The sequence below is a fragment of the Delphinus delphis genome, chromosome 15 (genome assembly GCF_949987515.2).
Source record: "Delphinus delphis chromosome 15, mDelDel1.2, whole genome shotgun sequence".
Taxonomy (NCBI): domain Eukaryota; kingdom Metazoa; phylum Chordata; class Mammalia; order Artiodactyla; family Delphinidae; genus Delphinus; species Delphinus delphis.
Window position 1 is genome coordinate 48,386,850 of NC_082697.1, and position 13,967 is coordinate 48,400,816.

The 13,967-nt window shown below is 44.0% G+C and overlaps 1 protein-coding gene across 2 annotated transcripts in view; it reads right to left on the reverse strand.

Moving 5' to 3' along the window:
- The window catches only part of PCSK2 (proprotein convertase subtilisin/kexin type 2), a 216,876-nt gene that overhangs the window by 45,786 nt on the left and 157,123 nt on the right, over nucleotides 1–13,967 (reverse strand). For both annotated transcript variants that reach the window (XR_009522214.1, XM_060032951.1), the window contains exon 6: nucleotides 9,126–9,202. Coding sequence is in view for 1 of the 2 variants with exons in the window: in XM_060032951.1 (XP_059888934.1) it covers nucleotides 9,126–9,202 (77 nt within the window). In the remaining variant the exon portion in view is untranslated. The remainder of the gene's footprint in view (nucleotides 1–9,125; nucleotides 9,203–13,967) is intronic.

Here is a 13,967-nt window from a genome sequence, read left to right on the forward strand (position 1 = left end):
CCCCTGGGCCTGTGCTCTTGGCAGTGTGATTTTCTAGCTGCTTCATGAAGAGGGGAAGCACAGTTCCCCTACCTTGAGTCTGGCTGGCCTGGTGACTTGTTTTGGACAAAAGAATGTGATGGGCCTGGCCCTCAAGAGGACCACAGCTGCTCTTTCTCCTGCAACTGCCCTGGTGCCACGTGGACAAGCCCAGGCTGGCCCATTGGATGGTGAGAGACTGTAACCCCTCATGCCCGTCACCCAAGCTGACAGCCAGCTGTCCCCCAGACATGTGAGAGAGGACACCCTAAGCCAGCTAGCCCCCAGCCTCCCTGCCAACCAACCCTGGATGCAGGGGCGAGCCAGATCAACAGAACTGTCCAGCTGACCTACAGACTTGTGAGCGATATCAGTGCTTATTGCTTTAAGCTACTACTTCTGGGATGATTTTTTATGTGGCATTACTTGGCAATAGATAACTGATACTCTGGACAAGCAAGGCTGGAGGGACAATCCCAGGTTAACCTGTGCAGGGTGGGGTTTAAGCCTGGACCCTGATGATGGCTGCACTGGGGCTTCCCTACAGCCGTGGTGGCTGCTGAGATGTCTGAGAAAATCCTGAGGACCTGCTCTGACTCGGGGAGGGGGCACATCTCCAGAGAGACTGTGCCCCTTCTTCCACATTGCTGACCTTTCACTAGAGTGACTCGCCACCCTTCTTGCCCTTTCCAGCCAAAGCATGCATTTCTATGTGACTCCATTCAGGGAGAGATGGACGGGGCAGCATGCATACAGCACCTCTCATTTACTGACACCCACCGTGGGTGGGCACCATGCCGAGAGTGCCGCAGGCTTTGTTTTATTTAATTCTCACAACTATCATTATCCCCATTTTAAAGAAGAGGGAGTTGAGCATCAGGGTACTAAGTCACTTCTCAGTTCAGAGGCAAAACCAGAATTCAGATACAGGTTTGCTGCTTCTGAACCCTGTTCTTAAGCATGACCTTTATAAACAAGATGAAAAGACAACCCTCAGAATGGGAGAAAATATTTGCAAAGGAATTTACAGACAAAGGATTAATCTCTAAAATATATAAACAGCTCATGCAGCTCAATATTAAAAAAACAGGCAACCCAATCAAAAAATGGGCAGAAGGCCTAAATAGACATTTTTCCAAAGAAGACATACAGATGGCCAAGAGGCCCATGAAAATCTGCTCAGTATCATTAATTATTAGAGAAATGCAAATCAAAACTACAATGAAGTATCACCTCACACCGGTTAGAATGGGCATCATCAGAAGATCTACAAACAACAAATGCTGGAGAGGGTGTGGAGAAAAGGGAACCCTCCTGCACTGTTAGTGGGAATGTAAATTGATACAGCCACTATGGAGAACAGTATGGAGGTTCCTTAAAAAATCTATAAACAGAACCACCGTATGACGCAGCAATCCCACTACTGGGCATATACCCAGAGAAAACCATAATTCAAAAAGACACATGCACCGCAATGCTCATGACAACACTATTTACAATAGCCAGGTCATGGAAGCAACGTAAATGCCCATCGACAGACTAATGGATAAAGAAGAGGTGGTACATATACACAATGGAATATTACTCAGCCACAAAAAGGAATGAAATTGGGTCATTTGCAGAGACGTGGATGGACCTAGAGACTGTCATACAGAATGAAGTAAGTCAGAAAAGGAAAAACAAATATAGTATATTAATGCATATATTTGGAATCTAGAAAAATGGTACAGATGAACCGGTTTGCAAAGCAGAAATAGAGACACAGATGTAGAGAACAAACATATGGACACCAAGGGGGGAAGTGGCAAAGGGGCGGGCAGTGGTGGTGGTGGGATGAATTGGGAGATTGGGACTGACATATATACACTAATATGTATAAAATAGATAACAAATAAAAAAATAAAATCTTAAAAAATATATCATGTATTCCTGATGCTCAGAAATGTGCAGATAAAAAGTGTGATGGTTAAATTCATGTGTCAGTTTGGCTGGGACCTGGTGTGCTCAGATATTTGATTAAGCATTATTTTGGGTGTTCCTGTGAAGGTGTTTTTTGGATGAGGTTCACATTTAAATGGGTGGACTCTGAGTAAAGCAGATTGTCCTCCATAGTGTGGGTGGGCCTCATCCAATCCGTTGAAGGTCTGAATAGAACAAAAAGACCAGCCTTCTCTGGGTAAGAGAAAATCCTCCAGCACTGCCTTTGGACTCCAGCTCGTCTCTCCTGGGTCTCCAGCCTGCCAGCCCACCCTGCAGATATTGGACTTGCCAGACCCCATAAACAAATCTCTTTCTTTTTATATACATATCTGATTTGTTCTTTTTCTCTGCAGAATCCTGACTAATTCAAAAAGTAACTTAGTGGTTTAACCAACTTCCACTGGTTCTTTGGCTCACTCACTGGTTAGGGTCATTGGCTTAGGTTTTCTTCTACAACACGGACTGTCTTTGCCACGTGATTTTTGGTGGTGACAGAACATACTAACTGGTAACCAAGCTCATTTTCTTTTCTTCCTGGGATCTGGTTAGGCTCCATTTCCCAGCATCCCCGACACGTGCATGTGGCCAAGTGACTGAATTTCAGCTGATGTTATGTGGGTGACAGGATGTATGCTGCTTCCAGGCCTGGCTCATAAAAATCCCCAGAGCCATTGTCCATGTTCTGTCCCTCTAGTCCGTCATGCAAACCTCCAAGGTGGAGCTTTAGTTCCATTTTACAGATAGGGGAAACTGATTCAGGGATCACTTACTCCATACCAAGCGATCAATATATGGACCTTTGTCCATTATAATCTACTGTATTTTTGTCTCTTAAGAAAAGAATAATTACCACCTGAGGACCATAAAATCCCCCCATATGGCAAACATTAGTTTCCAAAGTAGAAATGATTATACCAACATACAGATATTTCTTTTGCCATCTGTATGATTCTCTCCACAACCCCAAATCTGTGTTACGTCTATTTCTTTTAGCTGAAGGGGAAATTTTAAATAATGAAAACTTGTGTCATCCAGGTAGCGGACTAGAAATTTTTTTAAAAACTCACAACTTTGTGGTATTTCTCCAGTGGCTCAGAAGAGCTCACAAAATTAAACTCTCTTGGATTTCACTGTACTCTGGATTGGCTAGAGAGAGGGGGTTGATTGCAAAGAGCAACCTTTGAGCTGGTATCGGCTTAGGAGGTAGTCTCAACGCTCACATGAAAGAAAACTTAGATTAGGTCTTTGAAGGCAGTTTGGATTTTGTTATTCAGGAGGCAATTTCAGAATTAGTCCATAAAGACAGAAGGGAAAGATGTTTGTCTATTTCTAAGCCATTACGTGTCCCCAGGGTAAAGTATTGGTTTCCATCACTGTGCTAATAACCAACCAGAGAGAGCAATTTTCCCCCCATATTCTTTTTAGGCCTGTTTATTGGGTTCTTCAGAATGAAATATGACTTTTAATTAAAAAAAGTTAATCACTGAAAATCGTTCTTATTTGAAGGTTTAACTAATGCTATCAATCAAACGTGCCCACATAGAGACAGACGGTCCTTGGTATCCATTTATCCATATTTCCCTTCATTTTGGTTGCTTGAATAATAAATGTCTTCTCTCTTCCTGAATTTATAGTAAACTTTTTGTGACCAGGAATCGCATTTAATCCAGAATCTCTTACTCTTTAGGGCGTAATAGATAGAGCATGTTGCACCCTGTGATGCTCCGTAAATATTGCCGACGGTGGGGATGACATTTCAGTGGTGTATGCCTGTCAAAGAAATGCTATGCAAGAGAGATTGTTATGGACAGCAGCACAGCAATGGAATACAGATCTGCAGTGCATCACCAAACATTGACCTAAAACCCAGCAAGGCTGCAAGATTATTGACAAAGTGTGAGCTGCAGACCTTGGGAGAAGCAGGCAGCTCTGAAATGGACAGATGTCAAGGGCACTCAACATCTTGGCATGGCTGAGAAAGTATGCCACCCATCCATCAACCAGCCAGTCAATATTTATTGAATGCCAGAAAAAAATGTGACACTAGATCCTGATACCTCATAGCAAATCAGTTACAGCTGTGCTGCATATTATTGATGCTTATTAAATATGTATTATTTTCTATCTTTTTGCAGTCTGGGTTATTGTTGCTACTGTGGCCGTTATTATTTTGCTTGGTCGTCTGTATTTCTCTGATTGCAAGCTAGGAGGAAATTACACTCCTTTTCCAAATTTCTCAACTGTGTTTCTAATACATACCCGGAGCACAGATACCGCATACAATTATCAAATGGTTCACAGTAGAAAAAATACACTTGCTCTGAAAAAGGAATAATCCTACAAAATCAAATGAGGCACAGGGCGAGGAATTCTAGTAGACAGGTCCCCTAAAAGCTGTTCTGCATATGTATGAAGTTTGCCTTCATGAGGAGTCCTTGGCTTGGAGTTTTAAGTATGTTCTTAAAGAAACGTACACGTGAAGGAAAACAAGTTAACCTATAAGCACAGAGAGGAGATATGATGGTTTAAAGTGTGAGGAAAGCCCAGGGGAGACACGTGGCTATTAAACTCAGTTTCCCAACCAAGGGGAACGTCCTCCTTGCTTGCTCTTGAGAGCGCCCCTGGTAGAGTGTTTTATTTTCTACTTTCCACAGCAGTGAGAAGCCAATGATGGAGAGCGTGGCCTTTTCTGGGCAGGAATTGCCTCTGCGTTCTAACTGGCCTGTGTGGCAGGTAGTGTGGCTAGAGCAGCAGCAAGCCCACTGCTGGTCAGCTTCGGGGAGCCCTTCATTGGAGTTTCGGTGCCGAAACTAGCTTATCCAAGAGCCCCGAGTCTGCTGAGCAAAGATGGGGGAGTTGGGACTGGTGCCCAAGGCCAGAAGAGAACACCTGAAGAAACTGGCAGGCTGGAAGCTGAGACTGCCTGGGCAGTAAACCCTGCTCCAGCCAAGGGCAAGTGCTCAAGGCTCTCAGAGCTTCTGGGCAGCGGCATTCCTAGAGTGCAATGGGAGAATCGTCCTTGTCTAGGCCCCACGCCCAGTTTCCGACCCAGTCACAAGATCTCTCCTCTCTTCTCCTAGCAACCTGTCCAAACCTTTCATGCTCACCTCCTCCATGAGGCCTTCTCAGATTGCTGCCTTCTGCACCAGTCTCTAACTCCAGGACCAGTTATCCAGGACACCTCCTGAACACATCTGTACCTCCTGCCTCTGCTTCTTTGCCTAAATTGTACCCTCACCCCAGAATACACTCCCCTCCCCTCCCAACTCTACCTAGTACCTTCATTCAAATCCCGGACCAAATGCCACATCTTCAAGGAAACCTGTCCCAGTTTCCCCAGCCAGAGATAACTTTGCATTTCTCCACGCTCTCTCTCCAAAGCACTTTATTATGAGGCAGTGCTTGTAACGGCCCCTCACTGGTGTCAAATCCTGTCTCCACCACTTGTTAACTGTGTGACCTTGCACACATTACTTAATCTTTCTGTGCTTCGGTTTACAAAATAGAGATAATAATGTTCACACCTATTTCAGAGGGTTAGATTGAGAATTAATACACGCAAAGCACTAAAACAGTGCCTTAAACATAGTAATTAATAGGTGTTCGCTTTCCTTGTATGATTTCAGCCCTAGCTACACTTAGCACTGTAGTGATTCGGGCTGCTGTCACCTCCTCATGGGACGCTGCAAGCTCCTCAGAAGCTTAACCACCAAAATGAATCATTTCATGAGGACCAAGCTAAAGGCCCAGTTCTGGTTATCTCTTTTTACGTCCTATGCTTTTAAAATTTACTTTTTGTTATAGAAAATATCAGAATAGACAAAAGTAGAGTGAAATCTCATGTAACCATCATCCAGCTTTAACAATTATTAACTCACAGCCAATTAGATTTCCTTTAAACCCCCTTTTATTCTCTTTCCTTCCTCTACAAGCCCCTAGTTATACTGAGAGAAATACTAGGCATAATATTCATCCAAGAGGGAATTTTTAATAAACTTATCTTACACTCAAGGGAACGGTGCTATCTTCAAATTCGCTTTGTGCCAAGCAGGGACCACCTCCAGGACAGACACGACTCTTCGGACCACAGATCCTCCCAGGGCTGTGGCCTGAACTTTGACCCGCCTTCCTCTCATAATCACTTACAACAGTCGTTTTGTTTCGAGAGGCCGTGAATTGAACCGTGGTACCGTCCAGTCAAGCCATGATGCCTGAGGATCTTTGAAAATGACTTGATAATTGTGAAAAACCCCACTTATGGGTCAAAGCGGCCACTGTGTCTTGAGTCATTGGTTCCTTAAGAGGCAAGGATCATACTTGCCTGACTCACGATGACTGTGTCTCAGGCAGTTGGACACTTGGGGATTCTACCTCCGGCAATGAAGAATTTTAGTGCCCTGGGCTTCCCTGGTGGCACAGTGGTTAAGAATCTGCCTGCCAATGCAGGGAACACGGGTTTGGGCCCTGGTGCAGGAAGATCCCACAAGCCACGGAGCAACGAAGCCCTCGTGCCACAACTACTGAGCCCTCGCGCCTAGAGCCCGTGCTCCGCAACAAGAGAAGCCACTGCAATGAGAAGCCCACGTACCGCAACGAAGAGTATTTCCTGCTCGCCGCAACTAGAGAAAGCCCACGCGCAGCAATGAAGACCCAATGCAGCCAAAAATAAATAAGTTAAATAAATTTTTTTAAAAAAAGAATTTTATTGCCCTAAGCGCTCATTAGTCCTAGAGGATTTTAGCCAGTTTAAAATTGAACTTTCAAGAACAAGTTTGTAAATGAAATTATTTAAGATAGAGGACATCTCCATTTTTGCTTTTGTTTTTGTTTAAAGAATATTCTTACAGCTCATCACACAGGGAAACTTACTTGTGGGGGGTTGTGTTTGGGTTCAGAAAATGGGATGGGGGAACCATTCTGTTGGTTATATTTTTGTGCCTGGGTCCATCCATTGAAGATGAATTTAGTGCCTACTAGCTGCAGAGAGAAAGCTAGTAGCTGGCACGCGTGTTGCTACTGCCCTTTTTGATAGCATGTGGACAGCTGGTGACCGATGGTGCTGAAGCCATGGCCACCCTCATTGTCCTTCTCAGCACAAGGTTCCAGGCTGCTGTTAATAATTATGTCTCGCCCCTGGCTTAGTGACTTCTATTTGATGACTTCACATCCCTGTGTCTGAAAATGGTTTATCAGCTAAGGGTATGCAAGGATCTAGGTGAGTAAGAGACACTTCAAGTCAAAAGTTCTCTGGCCTTTTTTATACACCCTCACCCCCTAAACGCACACTTCCAAATCCTGCATGACGATTTTAAAGCTGCAGATGACGTTGATAGAGAGTGAACTGTGCTCTTGGATATTAGCGATGATCTTTTAAAAATGTTACAAATTCGAATTGTGTTTTCCCCTTTATTCTTTTCTGCATTTTCTGTAATTACCAAGCCCTGTGTGCTCTGTGTGTGCCCCACTCAGTCTCTGGTCAACTTGCTAACTGTAGGAACAGAGTCTAAGCTACCTGGTCCAGTGAGGACCCATCCCTGGCCGCTCTCTGGTCATCATGCCTTCTGTCTTTTATAATAAAGATGATGCTTATAAAAGAAGGGTACAATTTGGATTTAGAAACACTCATCGAGCTTGGGTTCAAGTGTCGGCTTTGATATTTACTGGTTGTTTGTCCAGGGAGGTCAGGCAACTTTTCTGAGCCTGTTTCCTTGTCACTAAACTAAGGATGACAGCATTTGTTTCATCTACCTCGAGTTTGTCACGAGAAGTAGAAGCAACGAGTAAAGTGCTGTACACACAATATATTTTTATATCATTAATTGAAGTTCATACGTTCTCATCAGCTTCACTCAAAAACATCAATAATGGGGAAGCACTAGGTTTAGAACTGAGTCAATTTTGACTGAACAAGCCACGTGCCTTAATTTCTTGATATTTCTTTTTTTTTTTTTTTTTTTATTAACATCTTTATTGGGGTATAATTACTTTACAATGGTGTGTTAGTTTCTGCTTTATAACAAAGTGAATCAGTTATACATATACATATGTTCCCATATCTCTTCCCTCTTGCGTCTCCCTCCCTCCCACCCTCCCTATCCCACCCCTCCAGGCTGTCACAGAGCACCGAGCCAATATCCCCGTGCCATGCGGCTGCTTCCCTCTAGCTATCTACCTTACTACGTTTGTTAGTGTGTATATGTCCATGACTCTCTCTCGCCCCGTCACAGCTCACCCTTCCCCCTCCCCATAACCTCAAGTCCGTTCTCTAGGTTCTTGATATTTCTTACGTGTGATAAACAACTTAGGCAAGAATTTTACTTGGAGAAGAAAGAGACTGCGTTTACATGTTTTGTAGCAAAACAGGCCGAAGAAAAACCACACTTTTGGATGAACCATTCACTGGGTAGTGTTGCACGATAGGATGCCAAGAAGTATTTCAAACCCAGAGTTAACAATACTGTACTGCATATTTGAAAGTTGCTAAGAGAGTTGATCTCAGAAGTCCTCATCACAAGGAAAAAAGTTTTTTTATGTGACTATGTGTGGTGTCAGATATTAACTAGACTTACAATGGTGATCTTTTTGCAGTATATACAAATATGGAATCATTATGTGGTACAGCTGAAACTAATTATACCTCAGTTAAAAAAATACCTCAAACCTCTGCCAATTATGCTTACTGTTTTGTCAAAAGGGACTACACGAGCTGTTATAAGGCTACAGCAAAAACATTTTTCAAAAACATATAGACACAGACCCCTGGGGCAAAAGAGCTCTCTGCAGTAGTTTCAACAGATCAAGTAAAACCCATGTGTTTACGATCACCTTGTGGTGGGTTGAGAAAGGTTTCTTATTATTCCTATTTTCTTTTTATCTTTAATAAGGTGGCAAATAATTCCTAGTTCAACAGAACAAAATAGTCAAGAGATAATTCTAGAGGAGTGTTGCCATATTAAAAAAATCAAGAATTTAGAGAATGTAGCCACAAAGAAGGAAAAAAAAATCACCATATAATTTAGCAAGGCATTGAGAGCATTTTGCTGGTGATACTTAAGCCTTAAAAACACAACAGAGCGAAATAAAACCCCACACCTGATGTCCCAGACACCTCAGGAGGCCCCATTTACCTGTTAAACCAGTCATCTGTGTATCGAGGGTAAGGATAGGGGTCGTTGCTGCTGAAGTCGTAGCTTGCTTCGGCGTTCTGCAAAACACAAGGTGTGTCATTAGGTCATAAAGTCAGAGGCACGGGCACGAGAGGATCCGAGAGATGCAGCCGACTTACGTGGACGGTCCCTCCATGGAGGGCTATGTTAACATTCTCTCTGGACCAGCCCTTGAAGAGGTGACAGAGCAGACGTGCGTCCGTGGAGGATTCTATCCTCCTGTTATCCTCTTTTCCAGGCTCCCTCATCCCATCCTATTCCAGGCCCTCAAAGGGTTAGCAAATTTGCGTCCTGTGCTACCCAGGACTGTCTCCATTTTAAGCTGAGTGACACTTGTGGGTCAGTGGGGCTCCCCTGGAAACAAGGACTCTCGTTAAGCTTCCTTGCATTGATGGCCAGAAGGATCTAGTTCTCATGTCACAAGTGAGGCAGGCTCTAGAGTTTTCTTACTTTATGCAGCGCTCACTCCAGCTCCCTGCTTCAGGCTGACAGAGGCTTGTCTCCTTTACATTTACGGGTGTTAAACCCAAGCCCCGAACGTTGGCCATGATATCAACCTCATTTATTCACTCAACAAATATCATTGAGTCTAATATATGCCAGCGACTTTCCCAAGTATGGGACTACAATGGTGACATCCCTGCCCACATGTAAATTACAGCCTGGTTGTCGGGACAGACATCAATCCCACAAAAAATAGATAATTGCAAACAGGAGTCCTCAATGCTACAAGATACAATGAGAAGTTTAAATTCTATTCAGTCCAATACCTCCACTTTTCCCACTGGGAGTCTTTCCCCACAGAAATCAATTACCTATTCACTTAAATTGATTTCAAGAGCAAATTGACAAGTTCCATGAGTTTCTGTTTCCATTTGTTGGATGGCAAAGGGCAGTCAGTAGCTGGAATGACCAGAATTGTAACACTAATTTATTTAAAAAAATGTGCTGGGGGCAGAAGTCACCTTGAAATTTGTTTAAAAATTTTTTAACTTAAAAGTTTTTAGCTTTATTGAGGTATAATTCTTATACAGGAAATTCCACACGTTTAATGTGTACATCTTGATATGTGTACACTCATGATGCCATCACCACAACCAAGGTACTAAACATACCCATCACCTTCAAAATTTCCTTGTGTTCTTTTGTGTCTGTGTGTTCTTCTCCTTCTTTTTTTTTTGGTACGAACATTTAACATGAGATCTATCCTCCGAACATATTTTACAGTGTATAATACCGTATTGTTGACTGCTACATGGCAGAGGTCTAGAACTTATTCATTTGCATAACAGAAACTTCATACCCATTGAAAAATAATTCCTCATTTTTCCCTCCCCCACCTTTTTATTCAAAATTTGGACCAGTCACTTATCTTGGGCATTGAACATGGCTATCCTGTGTTCTAGAATCTAGGTCTTCCTTCAAATCCTAGTCTTTAGAGAGGATGTGTTCCTGTCTCCACTGTCCATAATTATTGGCAAATACCCAGGTCTGCTCCTCTCTACTTAGATCCCAAACTACCTTCATTCACCTTTAAAAGTTTAATTCTCTATCTGGGCTATAATCCCAGTCTTTGGGAGACCCTCTCAGATTTGGCATATTTTTTTTTTCTTGATGTTTCTTGAGCTATTTGGATCTCAATTCTTTTGAGGGATACTATTTTGAAAGTAACTTATTCGTCTTCCCTAAGTATGTTCAATTAGCCCAATCTTCCCTGAATTTTTGAGACAAGAGCATGCTTAGGTAGAGCTGGTGGAGTTGGAATATTAAGAGGAACACAAGTTAATAGTTTTTCTTTGGGGTTTCAAAGCTGAGGTTGAAAGTTAAGTGATAGATCTGGAAGACTATTTGCTAGGCCTGGTTTGTTTCTCTGTAGAAGAAATTAAAATGGCCCAGTCTAAGGTGAATTGAATAGAAAATTTATTGAGTAGCACTTGTGGGGCCCTCAGAGGGAGCCCTGAGCGCGACCTCTCTCTTCTGAGCTGTGTTCTTGGAGTGGGAAGGGGGTGTGTTGGGATGTCCAACCTCAGAGAGGTCTGGGACTCATCCCAGGACAGGGGCGTGGAGCTGAGGACCAGAAGTACCTCCGTGAGGTGCCTTAGCTGAGGGACTCGGGGACGCCCCATTCCGTGTTCCTGTGATGCTCACTGCAGAATGGGAAGCAGCAGAATACTGTGTGGGAGGCTGAGATTAGTGAGAACACGACAGAGAGAACCAGCTGCCCTAGGAAGTCCAAGGGTCCCAACAGTGAGGGTTCAGGCAGGATCTGCGTGAAGTGATGACCAAGGCCATTGGGGTGGGGATGCAGCAGTAGTTTTCATGGTGGACAGATGATGAGACGTGAGCTCTGGGAACCCGCCGCCTCTTCTTGATGCTGTGCTAGTCCTTTGAAGCTTGAGGGTGGAGACAGGAGGGTGGGAGCAAAACCCGTGTTGGCCAAGGACAAATTTCTACCATCAGTGCCAGCAGGTTGTTGGATAGAAATTAAATTCCACGAAAGGGCTTCCCTGGTGGCGCAGTGGTTGAGAGCCCGCCTGCCGATGCAGGGGACGCGGGTTCGTGCCCCGGTCCAGAAGGATCCCGCATGCCGCAGAGAAGCTGGGCCCATGAGCCATGGCCGCTGAGCCTGCGCGTCCGGAGCCTGTGCTCCGCAACGGGAGAGGCCACAATGGTGAGAGGCTCCCCCAAAAAAATTCCACTAGAGAAAAATAAAATCAGAAATTTCTGCACCTTTGTGTTTGCTGCCTAAGCAATTGACCTATTTCACCAGCTTTCCGCCCTGGCTCACCTTTCTTGTTCACAACCTGCGGTCTGGGCCAAGGTCTTTAGCTCTGATTTCTGGTTCTGGAGAAAATGGCTTGCCACGACGTGGGTGGGGGCAGGGGGAGGAACTGGAGAGTTCAGACAGCAGAATTTGTTCCTGAGAATCCATGGGACTCTGAGACCACTTTCACAGCAAGAAGAAAGACCATGTATTGTCTGCAGTCAAATTCACCTCAATGTTGAGTTGGATGAGGACTTAGGAACTCTAATTCGTTGTCTTTACGATGAATTTGATGACTAACGCTCATTCCTTGTGTAATAGTCCAGGCTGAGGCTGAGTATTAAGGAAGGCAAACAGGTGTTCTTTGGCTGTATATTTTCTGGCAAAAAATCCAACGGTTTATGGCAAGAAAGAAGAATGAGCGATTTTTTGCAAGGGTTCTGTTTAGACTTTTAGAGCCCAAACTCGACGAGTCATTTATTGATCTGAATTACAATGTCTTCGTCCATAAAACTGTTTGTGTACAGGAATAAATTAAATTGGTCTTGGATTATAGGGGAATTTTCTAAAATATCCATTAACATAGACAATTGGGAGGAGGTAGAGTCTTGTAGATTTAATGCTCTGGTATCCTAGGCTAAGCCAGAGGTTTGTTTTGGTTTGAATTCTGTAACTTCGTCCTAAAATGCATTCGTCTATTTTCTTTTAGAAAATACTAGCTGTTTAGTAAACATAATTTAATCATTGATGATTCAGTATCAGGATGATTCAGAGTCACCATTAAGAACTTGAATTATCATTGTACCATTGTGGAGAAAGTAGGAAGATTGGGCTGAATCCAAACTGACCTCAGGGCATCCCTGGAAGTTATTTCTAGAAGAAACTTCTGATAATGGCTCATTTTCTCTTTAAGAGTTGAGTGCAGGGGAAAAAAATCCCTCTAGCAATTAGTATTTCTAAGGCTTAGTGTCTGAACACTTGAATGCATACTCAGAAAGAAAGGCTAGATTAACTCTCAGCAAAGAAGTTTAATAATTACGGTTTTGGATGTTGTTTGCGCTGCGCACTCTCCCATCAGATGGCCTGCCCGCACACTAGGCTAAGTAAGGACAAGGGACTTACTTATTTTCATGAAATCTTCTGACTCCGTTATATCTGAGGTGCTGCCATCAAAGGCGCAGGCTGACGTGGCACCTGTCTGATGCTATGGCTGGTCTCACCTTGGAAGCTGGTGGTGGACCCACTGGCAATCATGTTTGTTGCTTTAACATTTTCAGAGGAGCTTCTGAGCCCCTTGGGAGTGAACTTAACTCTAGCACTGCCACCCTTAACCCCCAAATCTGGAATTTACTGCCTCTGGGACAAGTGGACTTTCCTTGCTGGGTAGCACAAGACAGACGTATCTGCAGGTGTCAGCTTGAAGTAGGGGAAGGAAGAGAGGCATTAAATCAAACAGATCTGGTTTTGAACCCAGGCTATTTGGTCTTGGCAATATTCTTATTTTCTGGAAACCGAGGTTTTCCTCATCTTTAAAATGCAGATGATAGCAGTGATTGAGAGTCCGCCTGCCGATGCAGGGGATGCGGGTTCGTGCCCCCGGCCGGGAGGGTCCCACATGCCGCGGAGCGGCTGGGCCCATGAGCCATGGCCGCTGAGCCTGCGCGTCTGGAGTCTGTGCTCTGCGATGGGAGAGGCCACAGCAGTGAGAGGCCCGCGTACCGCAAAAAAAAAAAATGCAGATGATAAAGCAGTAACTGCTTGGTTGCTGTGAGGATAAAAGGACGTAAGGGATGTGGGCCAGCAAGCACACCGTGGATGATGTCTCACCTCTTTCTTCTGCCTTTGTGTCCTCTACTTTCTTTCATCACCTACGGCAAGAGTCACAAAATATGACCCAAAGGCCAAATCTGGCCCACCACTTGTTTTTGTAAATAAGGTTTTATTGGAACATAGTCGTGTCCATTTGTTTATGGGTTGCGTAGTGCTGCTTTCACAATGCAATAGCAGACTTAAGTAGTTGTGGCAGAAGCCTACCAATC